The sequence below is a fragment of the Nelusetta ayraudi genome, unplaced genomic scaffold (genome assembly GCF_046127955.1).
Source record: "Nelusetta ayraudi isolate G7.1 ecotype Tasmania unplaced genomic scaffold, CSIRO-AGI_Nayr_v1 ptg000175l, whole genome shotgun sequence".
Taxonomy (NCBI): Eukaryota; Metazoa; Chordata; class Actinopteri; order Tetraodontiformes; family Monacanthidae; genus Nelusetta; species Nelusetta ayraudi.
In genome coordinates, this window is record NW_027466224.1 from 834,412 (window position 1) to 852,751 (window position 18,340).

The 18,340-nt window shown below is 51.8% G+C and overlaps 4 protein-coding genes, 1 long non-coding RNA gene and 1 other non-coding gene across 9 annotated transcripts; 4 read left to right on the forward strand and 2 right to left on the reverse strand.

Moving 5' to 3' along the window:
* The first annotated feature begins 132 nt into the window (after positions 1 to 132).
* On the forward strand, positions 133 to 2,566 carry lipt2 (lipoyl(octanoyl) transferase 2). Its single transcript, XM_076014896.1, has 3 exons — positions 133 to 588; positions 1,125 to 1,251; positions 1,699 to 2,566. The coding sequence occupies exons 1-3, from the start codon at positions 274 to 276 to the stop codon at positions 1,947 to 1,949; spliced, it is 693 nt and encodes a 230-aa protein (XP_075871011.1). The 5' UTR covers positions 133 to 273; the 3' UTR covers positions 1,950 to 2,566.
* A 112-nt stretch (positions 2,567 to 2,678) lies between these two features.
* On the forward strand, positions 2,679 to 9,723 carry pgm2l1 (phosphoglucomutase 2-like 1). Of its 4 annotated transcripts, none has more exons than XM_076014891.1 (14): positions 2,679 to 3,192; positions 4,480 to 4,647; positions 4,727 to 4,833; positions 4,918 to 5,002; positions 5,095 to 5,178; positions 5,301 to 5,488; positions 5,563 to 5,752; positions 6,107 to 6,207; positions 6,629 to 6,809; positions 6,944 to 7,037; positions 7,140 to 7,269; positions 7,794 to 7,986; positions 8,207 to 8,307; positions 9,191 to 9,723. In XM_076014891.1, the coding sequence occupies exons 1-14, from the start codon at positions 3,067 to 3,069 to the stop codon at positions 9,291 to 9,293; spliced, it is 1,851 nt and encodes a 616-aa protein (XP_075871006.1). In that variant the 5' UTR covers positions 2,679 to 3,066; the 3' UTR covers positions 9,294 to 9,723. The 4 variants fall into 4 exon arrangements, with proteins under 4 accessions (XP_075871006.1, XP_075871008.1, XP_075871005.1 ...); XM_076014893.1 differs by having other exon boundaries at positions 2,680 to 3,192; positions 8,207 to 8,340; positions 9,151 to 9,723; XM_076014890.1 differs by having other exon boundaries at positions 2,680 to 3,192; positions 8,207 to 8,340.
* A 1,113-nt stretch (positions 9,724 to 10,836) lies between these two features.
* Positions 10,837 to 11,900, reverse strand: LOC142880951 (olfactory receptor-like protein DTMT). Its single transcript, XM_076014920.1, has one exon. The coding sequence runs from the start codon at positions 11,854 to 11,856 to the stop codon at positions 10,894 to 10,896; it is 963 nt and encodes a 320-aa protein (XP_075871035.1). The 5' UTR covers positions 11,857 to 11,900; the 3' UTR covers positions 10,837 to 10,893.
* A 3,214-nt stretch (positions 11,901 to 15,114) lies between these two features.
* On the forward strand, positions 15,115 to 16,062 carry LOC142880944 (olfactory receptor 2F1-like). Its single transcript, XM_076014911.1, has one exon. It carries the CDS (start codon positions 15,130 to 15,132, stop codon positions 16,060 to 16,062), a length of 933 nt encoding a protein of 310 aa, XP_075871026.1. The 5' UTR covers positions 15,115 to 15,129.
* A 348-nt stretch (positions 16,063 to 16,410) lies between these two features.
* LOC142881019 (uncharacterized) lies at positions 16,411 to 17,776 on the reverse strand. Its single transcript, XR_012925498.1, has 2 exons — positions 17,558 to 17,776; positions 16,411 to 17,171 (listed from the first exon to the last, which is right to left on the reverse strand). It is a non-coding gene; the product is annotated as an uncharacterized LOC142881019 (long non-coding RNA).
* A 58-nt stretch (positions 17,777 to 17,834) lies between these two features.
* On the forward strand, positions 17,835 to 17,906 carry trnag-ucc (transfer RNA glycine (anticodon UCC)). Its single transcript has one exon. It is a non-coding gene; the product is annotated as a tRNA-Gly (tRNA).
* Positions 17,907 to 18,340: the final 434 nt, after the last annotated feature.

Here is an 18,340-nt window from a genome sequence, read left to right on the forward strand (position 1 = left end):
CTGACAGGCGTCATCACCGTCGAAGAAGAAGTTGATAAACAAACATGGCGCCCAGCGGGCAGTGGAGGAGTTGTTGAAAATGAAGATCAGCAGGTTAAAAAAAAAAATAGAGTTTCAGTGACGGATGAAACCCGGAAACAGTGGGACTGTGTTAGCGGTGGTTGCCAGCAGTAGTTCTCGCTGTCGTGTTGCGCTGACAGCCGGATGTTTGTGTAAAACTGCTGTGTAGAGTCCACCGGAACCACCACTGGTGTCTCCTGTCGCGGCTCCAGGATGACCTCCAGCAGCTGCCGGCCGCTGGTGGAGGTGGTCCGCCTGGGCCTGGTCTCCTACCACAAGGCTCTGCGGCTGCAGCAGCTCTATGTGGACCGGCACCGGTCCGGTCCGGCTCACGCCGTGCTGCTGTGTGAGCACCCGCCGGTCTACACCACCGGTATCCGCCACCAGCCCTACCCCGAGGAAATGCTGGAGCGGCTCCGCCAGCTGGGCGCCGACGTCCACCGCAGCAGCAGAGGAGGCCTCGTCACCTTCCACGGGCCGGGACAACTTGTCTGCTACCCGATCCTCCACCTGGGCAGCTTCAAGAAGGTCTGCTGGAGGTTCTTCTTCTTCTTCTTCTTCTTCTTCTTCTTCTTCTTCTTCTTCTCCTTCTTCTTCTTCTTCTTCTTCTTCTTCTTCTTCTTCTTCTTCTTCTTCTTCTTCACCTCCTCTTCTTCTTCTTCTTCTTCTTCTTCTTCTTCTTCTTCTTCTTCTCACCTCTTCTTCTTCTTCACCTCCTCTTCTTCTTCTTCTTCTTCTTATTTTTTAGTTCATTTATTTCTTTGTTTTAATCATTTATTTATGTTCGGAAAGGTGCATAAGTTTTTAGCCTGTACTTTGTAAATAAATGTGATTGTAAAAATCAAATCAAATCTTCTTCACCTCCTCTTCTTCTCACCTCCTCTTCTTCTTCTTCTTCTTCACCTCCTCCTCCTCTTCTTCTTCTTCACCTCTTCCTCCTCTTCTTCTTCTTCACCTCTTCCTCCTCTTCTTCTTCTTCACCTCCTCCTCTTCTTCTTCTTCTTCTTCTTGAAGTCTTGTAAGGTGAAGTTGTCTCTGGCTCATGTTTGCCCCCCCCCCTGCAGAGCGTCCGCTGGTATGTGGCCGAGCTGGAGAAGACCATCATCTCGGTGTGCAGCAGGTTCGGGGTGGAGGCCTCCACGTCTCCTCACACCGGAGTCTGGGTTGGAGACAGCAAGATCTGCGCCATGGGTAGGACCACCAGCGGAAGTCCATCTGGACTCAAGCCTTTATGCTGTGCTCTAGTTAGAAACAGGCCTGGTGAATACCATGGATATGTAGACAAACTGGATATCAGGCGATGCAGCTTTTTGTTTTATTAGTTCCCAGTGGTCACTGGAGGTACTGCAGCCTGCAAAATAAAATGAAGATTAAAACAGCTGACAGGATGAACTTTAACCTGAAACATGGTACATAATAAAGCTTTCTATTGTAGTTTTTAAAAGTCCAGGACTTTTAAGTCTTTCAAAAAAATCAGAACTGCTCCTCCCCACAGAAGAGTTTTATTTTCCCAGTTTGACACCACAGTGTCGTTCGTGCGGCTGTGTCTTGACTCGTTCTCGTTCTGATTGGCTGACGCGTCCCGGTGCATCACATGTGTTACAGACGACGGCTGCTAACCACGCGATGTCTCTGCAGGGATCCACTGCGGCCGCTACGTCACCTCTCACGGCCTGGCGCTGAACTGCAACACCGACCTGTCGTGGTTTGACCACATCGTCCCGTGTGGTATCGAGGGGAAGGGCGTGACGTCGCTGAGTGCCCTGCTGAAGAGGGACGTCAGCGTCGACGAGGCAGTGCCCCATCTGCTGGACGCTTTCAGACTGCAGTTCAACTGCGAGCTGACTGGAACGGATCAGGACAGCAGAGCGACGTCATCGGTGTCCTGAAGGAGGCGCCGGCGTGTGTTTTGTAGAAAAATCTCTTGTATTTATTAATGATGATTTTAAACGAAGCCGGACGAGGGACTGATGATGGATGACTGACAGATGAGCTCCTGATGTCTGGAGTCGTGGAAATTATGGGGGGGGAAATGTGGCTCCAATGTGTCATCACTTTGTTTATATGATCATGATTTGATGATGATGTTGATTATTATTATTATTATTATAGTAGTAATAATAATTGAAATTATTATTATTACTATAATAATAACTATAGTAAATAAATAAATGCAGCGTCACTTTCTGATTGGCTGAGTGTTTATACCAGGGGTCGGCAAATCTTTGACTTGATGGGGCCAGAATGGGTTGCAAAATGTGACAGAGAGGCCTGTAAGAATGTATCAGGGATCTGTAGAAAACGTATCATGTAGCTTTAATGTCAACTGAAAATGAACCAAAGCAGAGTTACAACTAAATCAGGGTCTTTGAAGCCTCACAGTATTTAGCTCTTTATTGAAATGACTCTGAAAACACTGACGAAATGGAGGAAATACAGCTATTGTAGGACTCACTGACAAAAAGCTTAATGGGCTGCATATGGCCCCCAGGCCGTAGTTTGCCCCCGCCTGGTCAATGCACAGACGAGTTCCGCTTTTCTAGTGTGTGTGTGCTTGTGTGTGGAAAAACAAAACAAAAATAAAGATTAATCAATATATGGTTTTCCATGTGTGTGTTCCAGGTCTAAACTTCTAAAGTAGAAACTGGAAATTTCATTTGCAGGTAGGAATTTGGCCTCAGTACTTTTCCTATGTTGCAGATTATATTAATCCCTCCGTGAACCACTTTGATGGAAAGGTCCTGCGTGCAGGAAAAGCGCATATAGAACCGAGTATAATTAAATAAAATAGATTTAAAGGTTCCGGGAAGTTTGTCCACTGCAGGCTTCCATATTTGGGTCTCCGTTCCGGCGCCGTTCGAAGCTGCAGTGTTGCCTGCTGCGGTTCCGAATAAACGGACTGGGAGTCTCGGGGAGATGTGTGTTTGGTTGAGGAACCGGGTCAGCTGACGGCTCGGTGCTAAGTGCTAACTGGCTGCTCGGCTCGGCTCGGCTCGGCTCGGCAGCATGGCGGAGCTCGGCGAGCACCGGGACCGGGACAGGAACCTGGACCTGGACTTGGACAGCCGGTGTCCTAGCACCGGCGACCTGCAGCTGGACCAGAAGGTGCACCAGTGGCTGAGCTGGGATAAGGTGAGCGGGTGTCGGGGCTCGCGACACCAGACGTCACGTCACAGTCCGACATTATTTTACAAACACACCGCATTGTTGACGGAAACTGCGCCGACTGGTACCAGCTGTGACTTTTAACCCCATGCCGAACCATCCGGTTCATTCGGCTCGGACCCGATGCGACTCCGTGGGTCGTCGCTACTGAGTTCAAGGTTCCCGGATGTAGAATCATTTGAACGGAATGAATTGAATTGTCTCTGACGGAACTCGGATTCTCGTCCCAATTAAGATCCCAGTTCGACCAACAAAAAAAACCCAACCCAAACCAGTTCGAAGAAGTGACGCTCCGAGTTGGGAGACACTGAACGAGGGTCGTGCTTGCAGAAGGCGGCCGCCAGATGGCGGTAGTCAGGGCCTCCTGCGTCGTGACTCAGCATATTTCGATCTCACTCGCTCAACTGCAGCGTGACTCGGCACTGGTTGTCAACCTGCGAGCTTGCTCTCTGCTGTGCCTCCATGTTCAGTAGCTGCTGGTGTTTATTACCTTACTGTTGTTGCATCACAAGACATTATGATGCAGGTAAACAATGTAAAATACACATTCTGTGGTGTTACGGCAGGAAAAATTCCATCCTCAAACTGGACACCCCTGGATTTTACTGTACTGCTGCAGAATGATCGGTAACATCATGACGTAGATTACAGGGGATGAGCCAGTTAGCTGGTGGTGCCTTCAACAGCTCACTGCAGCACAGACTTGCTATTTAAACTCTTTGACTTTACTTTGATTCATTCAAAAAGTAACACGTGTCTCTGAGACTAAAAACAGCCACACACACACACACACACACACACACACACCGAGGGCAGCTGCGTTCACTCTAAATGTGACGACCCTTGACCTTCACACTAAATGTCACGACTTCTCTGACTCGCTGTCTTGACGCTTGCGGCTCTGGAGCAACCGCAGCCACTTCCTGTCTCTCAGCTTTAAGCTCCTCCCATCGACTCAAAACCCCCGCAGTGCGTCACCCCCTGGTGTCCAGCTGACAGGACGACCGGGGTGCGGGGTAGCTAGCTTGAAGGTCCTCACACACCAGGCAATAGGCAGCCGAATTTTTCCTGTACACACTGAGCCAAGTGAGGTGAAACAGAAGTCCAAAACAGGTGATGAAAATAAAGAAGACAATTGTGACCAATCGACTAATTGAAAAAATAATCGATAGATTAGTCAACAACAAAAATCATCGTTAGTTGTAGCCCTAGCTGTGAGTGTGACGGGTGGGCGTGTCCTGTGCTGGCGGGCAGAACCCCCGGACTCGGACCCAGGTGGCGTCCCTGGTGGCGGCGGGCCGGCACGATGAGCTGAGGGCGCGGCTCCTCAGCCACATGAACTTCGGCACGGCGGGACTGAGAGCGGCCATGGGCGCCGGATTCAGCCGCATCAACGACCTGACTGTCATCCAGGCCACACAGGTTAGCCCCGCCCACCTTACTTCCCGAGCCCTCCCCAACATCCTTCCTCTTCTGCCAGCTGACCGTGTGCTGCCTTCAGGGTCTTCACGCCTACCTGTCCAGGTGCTTCGCTGACCTCAGCAGGAGGGGTGTGGTCATCGGCTTCGACACCCGTGGCCAGCGGGAGAGTGGCTGCACCAGCCAGCGGTGAGTCCGGCCCATTGACTGCTGACTGCTGACCTCTGACCCCTGACCCCTGACCTCAGCCGCTGATCTCACCCCTTGCTCCAGCCTGGCCAATCTGACGGCAGCGGTGCTGCTCAGCAGAGGAGTCCCCGCCCACCTCTTCTCCGCGCCGGTGCCCACGCCGTACGTGGTGAGGAAAGCGCTGCGGCTCCGCCCACCGTGTCCACTTCCTGCTGCAACAGGGAGAGGGCGCTAAAGGAAGCTGTTTGTGTCTGTCTCCAGCCGTACGCCGTGAGGACGTTGGGGGCGGCGGCCGGCGTGATGATCACCGCCTCCCACAACCCCAAAGAAGACAACGGATACAAGGTGAGGAGGCCACACCAACCGACCACACCTGGGAGGTCAGAGGTCGCCAGGAAGAGGAAGTGGCAGCCAGGGAGAAACGTTTTGAGATGTCAAAGATGTCAAAATAAGGCCTCCCCCTGCAGGTGTATTGGTGCAATGGCGCCCAGATCTGCTCGCCGCGGGACAAGGAGATCCTGCGGAGCATAGAGGAGAACCTGGAGCCCTGGAGCGCCTCCTGCTGGGAGGAGGAACTGGCGGCAAGCAGCAGCGACCCGCTGGAGCACGTCAACCGCTGCTACATGGAGCAGCTCCGCTCGCTGTGCTTCCACAGGTAACAGAAACAGACCGCCCCTACCACCAGGGGTCAGGTCAGGTCCCACGTGGCGTGTCTCCGCTGTCCCCCAGGGACTCGAACGCCTCGTGTCCGCTGAGGGTGGTGCACTCGTCCTTCCACGGCGTCGGCCACGCCTTCGTCCAGGAGGCCTTCAGGAACTTCAACCTGCCGCCGCCCATCGCCGTGCCCGAGCAGAGGGACCCCGACCCCGACTTCCCCTCCGTCCGCTGCCCTAACCCTGAGGAGGGAGAGTCTGTGCTGGTAGGAATCCATCCCGACCCCACGCACACACACGCACACACACACACACACACACACACAGATTCACACAGTGAGTTTTAGCGTAGCTGCTAGCTGCCTCCATAACCTTTCTTAGCATTAAAGCTAAGAGAGGCTATGGAAACAGCTGGCCATCATATAGAAGGTGCTAAGCTACTGGACGCTAGCAGAAGAAGCTAACCCTCTGACAGGAAGTGCACCTGTCTAAAGCGACAAACATACACACATGCGCGCACACCTAGCGAGTTTTAGCGTAGCTGCTAGCTGCTAAAATACCAAATATTGTTGCATCCCTACTAGACACGCCCACTCTCTACCTCCCCCTCTCCACCACAGGAACTGGCTCTCCTATTGGCTGAGAGTGAGGGGGCCCAGCTGGTCCTCGCCACCGACCCCGACGCCGACCGCCTGGCCGTGGCCGAGAGGAGGAGCAACGGGTAAGGTGGGCGGAACCGGCTTGGGGACCGACGCGGTGCCGCAGTGGTTAGCTTAGCGCTGCTGCCTCACAGCAAGAAGGTTGCGGGTTTGATTCCCAGGGTCTCCTGGGGCCTTTCTGTGTGGCAGTTTGCAGGTTCTCCCTGTGTCTGCTGAGTTCTCTCCAGGTTCTCCAGCCCCCAAAAACGTGCAGATGAGGTGAATTGGAAACTCTAAATTGTCCGCAGGTGTGCATGTGAGTGGTTGTTTGTCTCTATGTGGCCCTAATAAAGTGGCCACGGGTCCAGGGTGTCACGCTGTCTTCCCCCTATGACAGCCAGGAGAGGCTCCAGCAGACCCCCGAGACCCTGAGCTCAGGGCCTCAATAAGCTCGGGATCAGAACGGATGGATATGAGATATGAGATGTGCATCTGTGCGTCCAGGTGTGGCTGGAAGGTGTTCACAGGGAACGAGGTGGCGGCGCTGCTGGGCTGGTGGATGTTCTCCAAGTGGAGGGAGACTCACGGCGGCGGCGGCAACGTCCACAAGGTCTTCATGCTGGCCACCACCGTCTCCTCCAAGATCCTGCAGGCCTTCGCCCGCGCCGAGGGCTTCCAGTTCGAGGTCAGGAACGCCGGCGGCCCGAGGAGGTGGCAGCGGTGGCAGCGGTGGCAGCGGTGGCAGCGGTGGCGGCGGTGGCAGCGGCCACGCCGCGGTGACCTTGGCTTGACCTCGAGGCGACCTCTTGTCCTCCACAGGAGACGCTGCCGGGCTTCAAGTGGATCGGAAACAGGATCCAGCAGCTGACCGAGGCAGGAAATGACGTCATCTTCTCCTTTGAGGAATCCATCGGTAGCCACGCCGTCAACCCCGATTTGCTCCCGCGCCTTTTTCTTCGCCTTGGTTTGAGACTTTTATTCTGAAGGGCGACCCTCCCTCTCTGCCGGCCTGCAGGGTTCCTGTGTGGCAGTGTGGTCCCTGAGAAGGACGGTGTGAGCTCAGCAGCCGTGGTGGCTGAGCTGGCAGCTCATCTTCACAGCAAGAAGCTCAACCTGCAGGAGCAGCTGCACAACATCTACCTGACGTATGGAAGCCCTGCAGCTCTCACCCCCTCCACCAGGGGGCGACAGTCTCTCCTTCACCCTGGCCTGCAGATCATTTCATCTTTAAATAACATTTTTATGAAATAGTAAATGTTTAATTTAAATTTACCAATGAAAATTTACATTTTTTAGGTCAATTTAAATTGGAAACAAACTTTTCAGTAAGTCAACAAAAAAAAATCAACATTTGAGATGAGATGTCTCTTCCATCACTTCCTGTCTCTTCCATCACTTCCTGTCACTTCCTGTCTCTTCCGTCACTTCCCATCACTTCCTGTCTCTTCCCATCACTTCCTGTCTCTTCCCATCACTTCCTGTCTCTTCCCATCATTTCCTGTCTCTTCCATCACTTCCTGTCTCTTTCCATCACTTCCTGTCTCTTCCCATCACTTCCTGTCTCTTCCCATCACTTCCTGTCTCTTCCTGTCACTTCCTGTCACTTCCATCACTTCCTCTCTCTGCCCGTCTCTTCCCGTCATTTCCCGTCACTTCCTGTCTCCTCCAGCTATGGCCACCACGTGTCTCGGACTTCCTACGTGTTATGCGACGACCCGCCCACCATCCAGAGGATCTTCAGCCGCCTGCGGAGCTTCGGCGGTTCTGATGGCAGCTACCCGCAGCACTGCGGCGGCGTCCCGGTGCTGCAGGTGCGAGACGTGACCACGGGCTACGACAGCAGCCAGCCAGACCGCCGCTCTGTGAGTAGCTCGCCGCCACCGCAAGTAGCTCTCCGCCACCGCAAGCTTCTTTCTCTTCTTCTTCTTCCGCTTCTTCTTCTTGATGAATGTGAATGAGAAGGGCAATTAAATGTTATTTTTCAAAAATGTTCTTCTTCTTCTTCCTCTTCCTCCTTTTCTTCATTGTCTTCCTCTTCTTCCTTTTTTTCTCCTCCTTCCTCTTCCTCTTCTTCTCCTGCAGGTGCTTCCTGTGACCAGGAACAGTCACATGATCACCTTCAGCCTGCAGAACGGCGTGGTGGCCACGCTGAGGACCAGCGGCACCGAGCCCAAGATCAAATTGTACGGAGAGTACTGTGCCGCACCGGGGGTCAGGTGAGCTCAGCTCCCACTAGTGGTGGCCTCCAAGAACTACACCATCCCTGTGACTGGTCCAGCTGTTTTCATAATCGTCGATACGAACGATAATGATAATGATAATCATTTTATTACCATATTAAAATTAAACTATAAAAAGATATACATTTAAAATAATCGTATAATAATAATAATAATATCAGTAGTGGCGGGCCATTGTCAATGAGGCTCCACCCCCTCCTTTACAACTATGCACACTCTTAGATAGATAGGTAGGTAGATTATTTAGACACAAGACCTTTGACCTTTGACAGGAAGTGCGGTAGCCCTTGGTGTAATGACTCAATCCTATTGGTTCTTTTCATTTCCCCCCGTTGTGGAACATACACACACACATACACACACACACACACACACACACACACACACACACACCTCACAGCACCTCAGTTGACCTCAGTTGGTCCCACTAGTGGACAGGAAGTAGAGGTTCTCCAGGAAGTCCTACAGCTCCCCCTACTGTCACTGTATGGTCACTACAAAGGTGGCTACGGCATGTTGCATTGATGTCTGAATCCTCAGTGAACATCGATATTTAGTATGTAGTCCACTCAATGTATCCCACAATGCGTTGCGAAAAGTGGTGTACAACCAATGGTCACTAGCCCGGCAATATATCCCATCATGCATTGTGCCCACCGTCGTGACCCATAGGTAGGAAAGTGGGTAGATGCTCGATATAATAAGTCACCAAAACACAAATATAAGTGTAAGTTAATGAAACTTTCTCCCATCATGCAACGTGTTTTCTGTGTATGTGAAAGACAGTGTGGGCGTGGCCTTGTGACATCATCTCTGTGTGCCGCAGCGACGCGGCCATGCTGGAGGCGGAGCTTCAGAAGATCCTCGCTGCACTGCTGGAGGAGTTCCTGGAGCCCGACAGGAACAATCTGATTCGCCGCTGTGTTTAGCCCCTCCCCCTCTTTGTCCCTCTCCTGGTTCTGACTTCCTGGTCTGTGTGTGTTTCCAGCAGCAGAGCACATGATGAGCAACCTGCAGCCACAGTAGTTCATTTGTTCAACCGAAGGTTCTCCAGGCTGTGTGGAGAACCTTCAGCCTCCACCTCATGATTTATTCCCTCTGGCCGCTTTTCCCAAAGCTGTTCTGTGATTGGACCGTCGTGCCAGGCAGTGGTGTATTGTGGGATTTGCAGTGTCAGTCCTCTGGCCGAATCTTTATTTATTTGTCTACCTGAAAGGTGAAATTTTATTTAGGTCAAGGCTGCTGTGGTCACATGGTGTTGGTCAGTTCCTAGCGTCTTAGCATTCAGCTTGGCCTGGTGGTTTTTTGTCTTTTTTTGTGTTCCTGGTATCTGCAAACAATAAAAACCTGCAAATGTGATTCAAGAGTTTATTTCTTTGCGTTGTGGCGCCTCCGAAACATTTGAACAATTTAAGCACAATGTCAACAAATCCCACTGTTTGTCACAAGTGTGTTGTGTCTGTCGCGATGAAGTTCATCCAAAGACTTCAATGCATTGAAAAGTTTGTCAGGACAAATAGCTTTTGCATTATTCCATTACGTTGTGAGAGGAAAGACAATAAGAGGCCAGCGAGTGAACACCAGAAGTTTGTTCAGCTCAAACATTTTGATGAATCATTTTGAAATGATGTTCTGTGTCTGTGACCACTGAAACGCTGATGAGTGACAAGATCAAATGTTGATCGATGATTTAAATCAAAAAAGGGATTATGACAGATTTATGATTATGATATTTATAATATTTCAGCCAAGACAGACGGAGATGTTTCATGTCTGCGACCCTGCAGCTTCATGGTGATGAAAAAACAAAAAGTGCTCCTTCAGCCTCTGCTGCTGTTGCTCCTCCTCCAGCCCCTGCTGCTGCTGCTCCTGCAGCCCCTGCTGCTGCTACACTTGCAGCTCCTCCTGCTACTACTCCTCCTCCAGCCCCTGCTCCTCCTGCTCCTCCTCCTCCAGCCCCTGCTGCTGCTGCTCCTGCTCCTCCAGCCCCTGCTGCTGCTACACTTGCAGCTCCTCCTGCTACTACTTCTCCTCCAGCCCCTGCTGCTGCTCCTCCTGCTTCTCCTCCTCCTCCAGCCCCTGCTGCTGCTGCTTCTGCTTCTCCTCCTCCTCCAGCCCCTGCTGCTGCTCCTCCTGCTTCTCCTCCTCCTCCAGCCCCTGCTGCTGCTGCATCTGCTGCTCCTCCTGCTTCTACTCCTCCAGCCCCTGCTGCTGCTCCTCCTGCTTCTCCTCCTCCTCCAGCCCCTGGTGCTGCTGCTCCTGCTTCTCCTCCTCCTCCAGCCCCTGCTGCTGCTGCATCTGCTGCTCCTCCTGCTTCTACTCCTCCAGCCCCTGGTGCTGCTGCTCCTGCTTCTCCTCCTCCTCCAGCCCCTGCTGCTGCTGCATCTGCTGCTCCTCCTGCTTCTACTCCTCCAGCCCCTGCTGCTGCTCCTCCTGCTTCTCCTCCTCCAGCCCCTGCTGCTGCCTCCTGCTTCTCCTCCTCCTCCTCCAGCCCCTGCTGCTGCTGCATCTGCTGCTTTGCCCGGCAGCTCAGAAGCAGTTTATCTTGGAGACGCGGCTCCTGTGGCTGAAGCGGAGGAAGATCTTGGATCGCAGCTGGTGCAGGTTGATGCCGTAGATGACAGGATTGATGAGCGGCGGCACCACCAGGAACCCGGCTGCCAGTAAGTTCTTCAGCACCTGCTGCGTGTCGGAGCCATAGCGAGAGTACAAGACGTCAAAGACCAGCGTGATGGTGAAGACCAGCAGCGTGACCAGGTGAGGGACACAAGTCTGCACGAACTTCCTGCGCTTGGAGCGCAGGCGCAGCGAGGCGCTGACCAGGAGGGTGTAGGAGACCAGGATGAGGGTCGTCTGGGACAGGTGGGAGAACATGAGCACGTAGCCGTAGATGTTGTTGAGGGTGGTGTCGGAGGCAAAGCAGGAGAGCTTCACCACCTCCCAGTTGGTGCAGAAGAGCTTAGGCAGGCGGCGGCTGCACAGCGTCAGACGGCGGGTCAGTATGGTGCCGCACAGCGACTCCAGCAAGGAGAAGATCCAGGCCAGCAGCAGCAGCCAGCACACCTTCTGCACCGACATGACAGTGCCATACTGCAGGGGGCGACAGATGGCCAGGTAGCGGTCGTAGGCCATCAATGTCAGGCTGGAGACCTGGCTGAAGACGTAGGTGTAGATGTTGAAGAGCTGCGCCAGGCAGCCGGTGTAGGGGACCAGATGGGCGTCGGCCAGCAGGTCATGCAGCAGCTTGGGGTAGAAGCATGACGCCCCCCACAGGCCGTTAAGGCAAAGGTTGCACACGAAGATGTAAATGGGCTGGTGGAGCTGCTGGTCCAGGCAGATGGTCAGCACCAGCGTGAGGTTGAGAAGCAGCGTCAGCAGGTACCAGCACAGCGCCACCACCAGGAAGACCTGCCGCACCTCTGTCGACTGGTTCAGGCCCTGCAGCTCCAGGACCAGCTGGGACATGTTCTGCACAGCCCCCGGTGACATCATCACCACCAGACCGGTTCCAGCTGGTTCCAGCTGGTTCAGTCAGTCAGTCATGGTCTCGGCAGCATCGCCTGCAGACACGACACCGCCTGACGACATCAGAACCAGGAGCCACAGCAGCAGCAGCAGCAGCTCTTATACACCTTGAGCTGCTGACAGACAGACGGGGAGGCCACGCCCCCTCAGCAACTGTGACCTCAGAGAAATAACAGGAAGTGCTGATGTTCTGCTGCTGCTGCTGCTCTCACCTGACATCCAAAGGGAGAGAGCTGGATTCTGATTGGCCACCGAGACCCGGATCCGCCAGTGGTGGCCGGTCAGGGCCAGCTAGGCCTCCTCTGGTGGCCGAACCAGACTTAGAAAAGTACATTTTCCCCTAAATATGATAACAAAGTTATTCCCTAATAGTCTCTTCTTTTCACATCATGTAATGTCCACTTGGTTGCGTTGCTTCCATTGTCCTATATTACAGTAGAGTTTTTATCCAATCATATTCCTGCCAGCTTGTGTTGCCAGGTTCCATGAAATCTGCCTCAGGCCAGCAGCAGCGACATAGCACAGGCTGCTGTCCGCTGTCAGCAGATGAACCTCAGTTAGTTGCAACAGCCAATCAGATCTCGGGCCTGCGATGCCGAGACCAGCTAGCTGCTTTACGCTGAACTTCACACGTACGTGTCCTGTGATTGGATAAGAAGCCCTGAGAGCCTCTAAGACTGAACTCAACCTGGAGATCCAGTCGCCACCACGATGGCAGAAGGTGACGTTGAAGATTTAGTTGCCGAATCTGCATTTTAAAATGTAAATAACGTGGCGCACTGGAGCAGCAGCTGCACCAACATGTTCAATTGTTTGATAACTTAATCGTTCAATAGTTTGTTTCATTATAGTCTCATTGGTCTCATACACAATGGCGACAATGTGCAGTGTATTAGACCAGTTTAGAGTTTAAACTCAGAGTTGAGTGTTGGTGAACTTATTAAAACTTTGTTGATGAATCTCTTAAAATCATTTTTTCTGTGATTTTTGACAGTTATCAGTGGCCTTAGTTATTCATTCATTCATTTTCCATACCCGCCTCTTCCCGAGCTCAGGGGCCACATAGAGACAAACACTCACATGCACACCTATGGACAATTTAGTGTTCAATTGACCTCACATGCATGTTTTTGGACTGTGGGAGGAACCCGGAGAACCCGGAGAGAACCCACGCAGACAAAGGGAGAACATGCAAACTCCACACAGAAAGGTCCCAGGCCCGGAATCGAAGCCACGACCTTCTTGCTGTGAGGCAGCAGCACTAACCACTGTGTCGCCGGCCTTAGTCACTTAATTATGATTTAAATGATGAGGAAATTACCTTTTGCTCAACTAGGTCCCCTACATGAAGGTGATACAATGTGTAAGCGTGATTCTGTATGGATTCTCCAAACTTCGGACACAAACAAAGAAACTTCATCCCGTCTGGAGACACTTTGTTCCCAGTTTGCAGGTCAAAGGTTGTCCAGTCTGTCAACATGTTTTCTTCTGCTTCACCTGAGAGCAGCGTGTGGTCTGCAGGGGTCCTAATCACCTCCCTCCAGACCGTCCACACACAGCACAACACAACACAGCAAAACTTCCACACAAGTGTTGGCCTCATGACAACCAGTGGTTGCAGTACCAGCAGGATGTCGACGTTCTCCCTAACCCTGACGAATGGAGGTTCTACTGGCTGCTTGACCTGAGGAGAAACATCTGAGGAGAGGAGACAAAGTTTCTCCCACTTGCTGTGAAGTTGTGAGGTTGGAGGTGGCTGGAGGTCAGAGGTGGAACCAGGCCGTCAACATGTTTGTCTTCAGCCGCTTTCCTCTGAGTCCCTCAGAGGATAATTAGCGGGAACCGGAGAGCAGAGCGCTGCGGTTCTCCTGGGAGCCTAGAGGTTCTCACAGGAGCTCAGAATGGACAAGCAGCAAAGTTGCGACCTTCACTCGACAAAACAAGAGAAAGTTTGAACCGGTCAAAGTTCACGTCGTATCCACCTCCGTCAACATCTCCTTCTCTCCACCACTCTTCACTCCTCCATCTCTTTCACTCCATGACTCCTTCATCTCCTTCACTCTTTCACTCCTCCATCTCCTCCACTCCCCAACTTCTCCACCTGGAACCAGAACCAAGGACCTGAACTCCAACCCTGGAACTTGAAACAGACAAACTTCCTGTAGGAGCTTCAGTAGAGTCTCCACCACTGTCCTGTGTTTTACTGTGGTTTTGGCCCACGGGTGGCGCTGTTACCCCCAAACACACATACACACACCTCACAGCACCTCAGTTGACCTCAGCTTGCCCCACCAGTGGACACGAAGTAGAGGTCTTCCAGGAAGTCCCTCCCCCAGCTTCTCCCCTGTGTGGCTGTGTCCTACATCGCCCCCCTACTGTCGCTATATAGTCTCTACAAAAGGTCTACCCCACTTTGTACTGATGTCTGAATCCTGAGTGGACATCCATACAAACTATATTGTCCCACTCAATGTATCCCACAATGCATTGCTAAAAGGTGTGTACAACCGATGGTCACTAACCCGGCAATATATCCCATCATGCATTGCGCTCACACTGACCCATAGGCAGAAAAGGCCAGCGTTTTTTGTTTTTTTCAATGTGGGAAGACGCTCAATATAATAAGTTCTTGTCACAAAAAATGCAAATATTTGAGTAAATGAATTCATCCATCTAACTATAGATATATATTTATTATTTATGACCACCTGCTGATGGGACGTTTTAATAATGAGAGCGCTGTCTCTTCTCAACTTTCTGGTTGTCCAGCTGGAGGAGCCAGCAGGAAGCTGGAGGAGCAAACAGAAAGTAGGAAGAGCCAACAGGAAGTACAAGGAGCCAACAGGAAGCAGGACAGCGGGTCACTTACTGCTGACTTGACGTCAACGCTGCTGTTCAGGCGGCAGGTTAAAAGGTGGAGCAGCAGGCGGGAGAGCTCAGGTGGGCGGGAGGTGACAGCAGGTGAAAAGCAACTCCTCCAGCTGCTCCTCCAGCAGCTCCTCCAGCAGCTCCTCCAGCTGCTCCACCAGCTGCTCCTCCTCTACCTCCTCCAGCAGCTCCTCCAGCTGCTCCTCCTCTACTTCCTCCAGCTGCTCCTCCAGCAGCTCCTCCAGCTGCTCCTCCTCTACTTCCTCCAGCTGCTCCTCCAGCAGCTCCTCCAGCTGCTCGTCCTCTACTTCCTCCAGCAGCTCCTCCAGCTGCTCCTCCTCTACTTCCTCCAGCTGCTCCAACTCCACCACCATGAACAACCTCACCCAGGTGTCCTCCTTCACGCTGGCCGGCTACCTGGACGTGGGCCCGCTGCGCTACCTCTACTTCCTGCTAGTCCTGACCTTCTACAGCTGCGTGCTGGCAGCCAACCTGCTGCTGCTGCTGCTCATCTGCTGCCACCGCAGCCTCCACCAGCCCATGTACATCTTCCTCTGCAGCCTCTGTGTCAACGAGGTGTACGGCAGCAGCAGCATTTTCCCGCTGCTGCTGCAGCAGCTGCTGTCCGAGCTGCACACCGTCCCCGCCCCCCTCTGCTTCCTGCAGATCTTCTGTCTCTACTCTTACGGCGGTGTGGAGTTCTGCACGCTGACTGCCATGTCCTATGATCGCTACCTGGCCATCTGCTGCCCCCTGCAGTACCGCAGCAGGATGACGGGTCGCAGGATGGCGGCGCTGACCGCCGCTGCCTGGCTCTACCCCTTCGCCATCAACATCTTCATCGTCTGCGGCTTGACGATGACGCTGCCACTGTGCGGCAGCGTCATCGATAAGGTCTACTGCGACAACTTCTACGTGGTCAAGCTGGCGTGCGGCGACACGTCCCTCAACAACATCTTCGGCCTGACGCACATGTTCGTGGTCATCTTCGGCCTCATCCTCCTCATCCTCTACACCTACGTGCGCATCCTCAGGGTGTGCGTGGGGGGCTCCGCCCAGACGCGGCAGAAGGCACTGAGCACCTGCACCCCGCACCTGGCCTCGCTGGCCAACTTCTCCTTCGGCTGCTTCTTCGAGATCGTGCAGAGCCGCTTCAACCTGCAGCACCTGCCCAACCTGCTGCGGGTGCTGCTGTCGCTCTACTGGCTCACCATGCAGCCACTGGTCAACCCGCTGCTCTACGGCCTCAAGATGACTAAGATACGCTCCGTCTACGGGGCGCTGCTGACGGGCAGGAAGCCGTAGCGGGCTGCCGTCACCGGGCTAACTCGGAGCTGCAGGCTGTCATCACCAGGCTAACTCGGAGCTGCAGGCTGTCATCGCCGGGCTAACTCGGAGCTGCAGGCTGTCATCGCCGGGCTAACCACAGACAACATCATGCAGGAGAAACTTTCCCACAGCTGCACCTCTGGCGCCCTCTTCTGTTTGCACAGCTATCCTGCTGCTGTGATCTTACGGTTTATTTTGGTCTCCTGTCTTTCCCTTGTTTCTCTGATAAAGATGATAATGAGCTAAAAAATATTTTAATCATCAATCAATCACCAATTTTTTTGTCTGAAGAATCAGACAACAAAAAACAAGCACAAAAACCCATTAATTTCCCCCTTTTTATTCACAGAGGGAACCCACGGTGCAGATTTACATCTTCAGAAAAGATCTACAGACAGGTTGGGACTCGGACGTCCCTAAATAAAGTCCTCTATATGAATATGAATTTGAAAAACAAAACACAACAAATGGACAAACACGAAAAACATACACATGGATGCGTTACATCTGCCAACAAAAAAGTGTTTTTTTGAACAGAAAGAAGTTTGTTGTTGCTGAAATGGACCTGAGCTTCAGAAAAACAAATGAATCATAAATCATAAAGAAAAAAAATACAAATCAGTTTGATTGAACTTTATAAACACTATGTTCTAATGTTGTTGTCACACTATAGTCACAGACGTGTTTGCTGGCCAGTTGTGCGTCTTCAGGACTCCCTCCGGCCTGTAGGTGTCTCTCTAACCTCTTGCAGCTCTTCTCACATTTAAAATGTGGAAAAATCTCTTGAGGAAAACGAAGCCGAGACTCCGGGCAAAAAAAAACATCTTCAGCATCGTGCGTCGGTGCTTCAGTGAGATTCTCTCCGGTGATAAAGTCACAGCACTTCACCGCAGTTGCGGAGAGCCGTGTTGTTATTGTGCAGCTCTCGTGTTGAATAGTGTGGACAGACTGGGGTGATGTTGTCCAGACACTTTGATTTGATTCTGCAAGCAGTGGGATACAAATTCCCACCGAGTCACCGAGTCACTGAGCTTCTACTGGTTCGCTGCAGTGTTGAGTTGTTACAGCTGAAACCTCGATCAAGTCTGTGTGCGACGTGCAAGGTCAAAGGTCAAAGTTGAGGTAAACGACAACAAAACTACTGTCGGGCCTCTTCTGTGCAATCCACTGTGGAGTTTCTCCCCGAGCAAGTCAATATCATGTGACCTTCCTTTGGCCTCCCAAACACAGTAGTAAAATCCGGCGGGACTCATTAGAAACATGATGCAATGAACCAAACTGCTGCAAACAGCAGGTGGCGACCTGGAAACTTTACAACTTTATCACATTGTGACGATAAATAAATGTTTACCCTGCAGTTGATGTGCGGTGAAGTTCGATCATCTTCACATCCAGAAAAAAATAACCGTCAAGATGATTAAACTGAGGTTGCTATCATTGTGAGTAAATAAAGACAAACATCACAGTCTACCTGTATATTGTGGAGGATCCTTTTCCGGGTTCACTCAAGCACAATCAAGGCGCCGTGCCGCTTCTCCCGCGGGACTCCGTAGGTTCAGCTTCCGGCTGAATACAACTATTGACGTAACTTCACCGGCACAGAACCGGAACCAGTAGCTGTGTCGAAACATTTTGGGATATATTCAAATGTGAACTGTATGAAGACACTTCCTTCAATGTCACAGAACCAAAGGGCATCCAGAACCGGAAGTGAGTATATAACCTCTCCTTACGGTGAAGTTACACAAGCGTTGGTGGTATAGTGGTTAGCATAGCTGCCTTCCAAGCAGTTGACCCGGGTTCGATTCCCGGCCAACGCAACGTTTTGTTTTTCCCCTGACTTTGAAAATTAAATCCTTCTTTTTCAAAGAAACGCGATGAAATAAACACCAGGTTGAGAATCCGGAGTCGATGCATGAGTTTATCGATTTCTCCAGCAAAATTTACTTCACCTTTAGTACCACGGCTCGTGTTTAGCCTGCAGTTCCCATCTAGCGGTCAGAGTTCATTAATGCAGTTCATGTCTCAAGCCCGAACCGGCGACTTTGTTTAAAAAAGTTAGTTAGGATGCTCATATTATTATAATAATGTGCCTTAAATGTTTGTATATATTATTCTTAAATAAAGTTTGTGTGGGGGGGGAGTTAGGATGCTTCCGGTCCCTTAGACAGTAAAATCACTCTAATGATAATGATAATTCTGGTATGAACTGTTTCATATTCTTTTATCAGACAAGTGAGTCATTGTCGAGTCC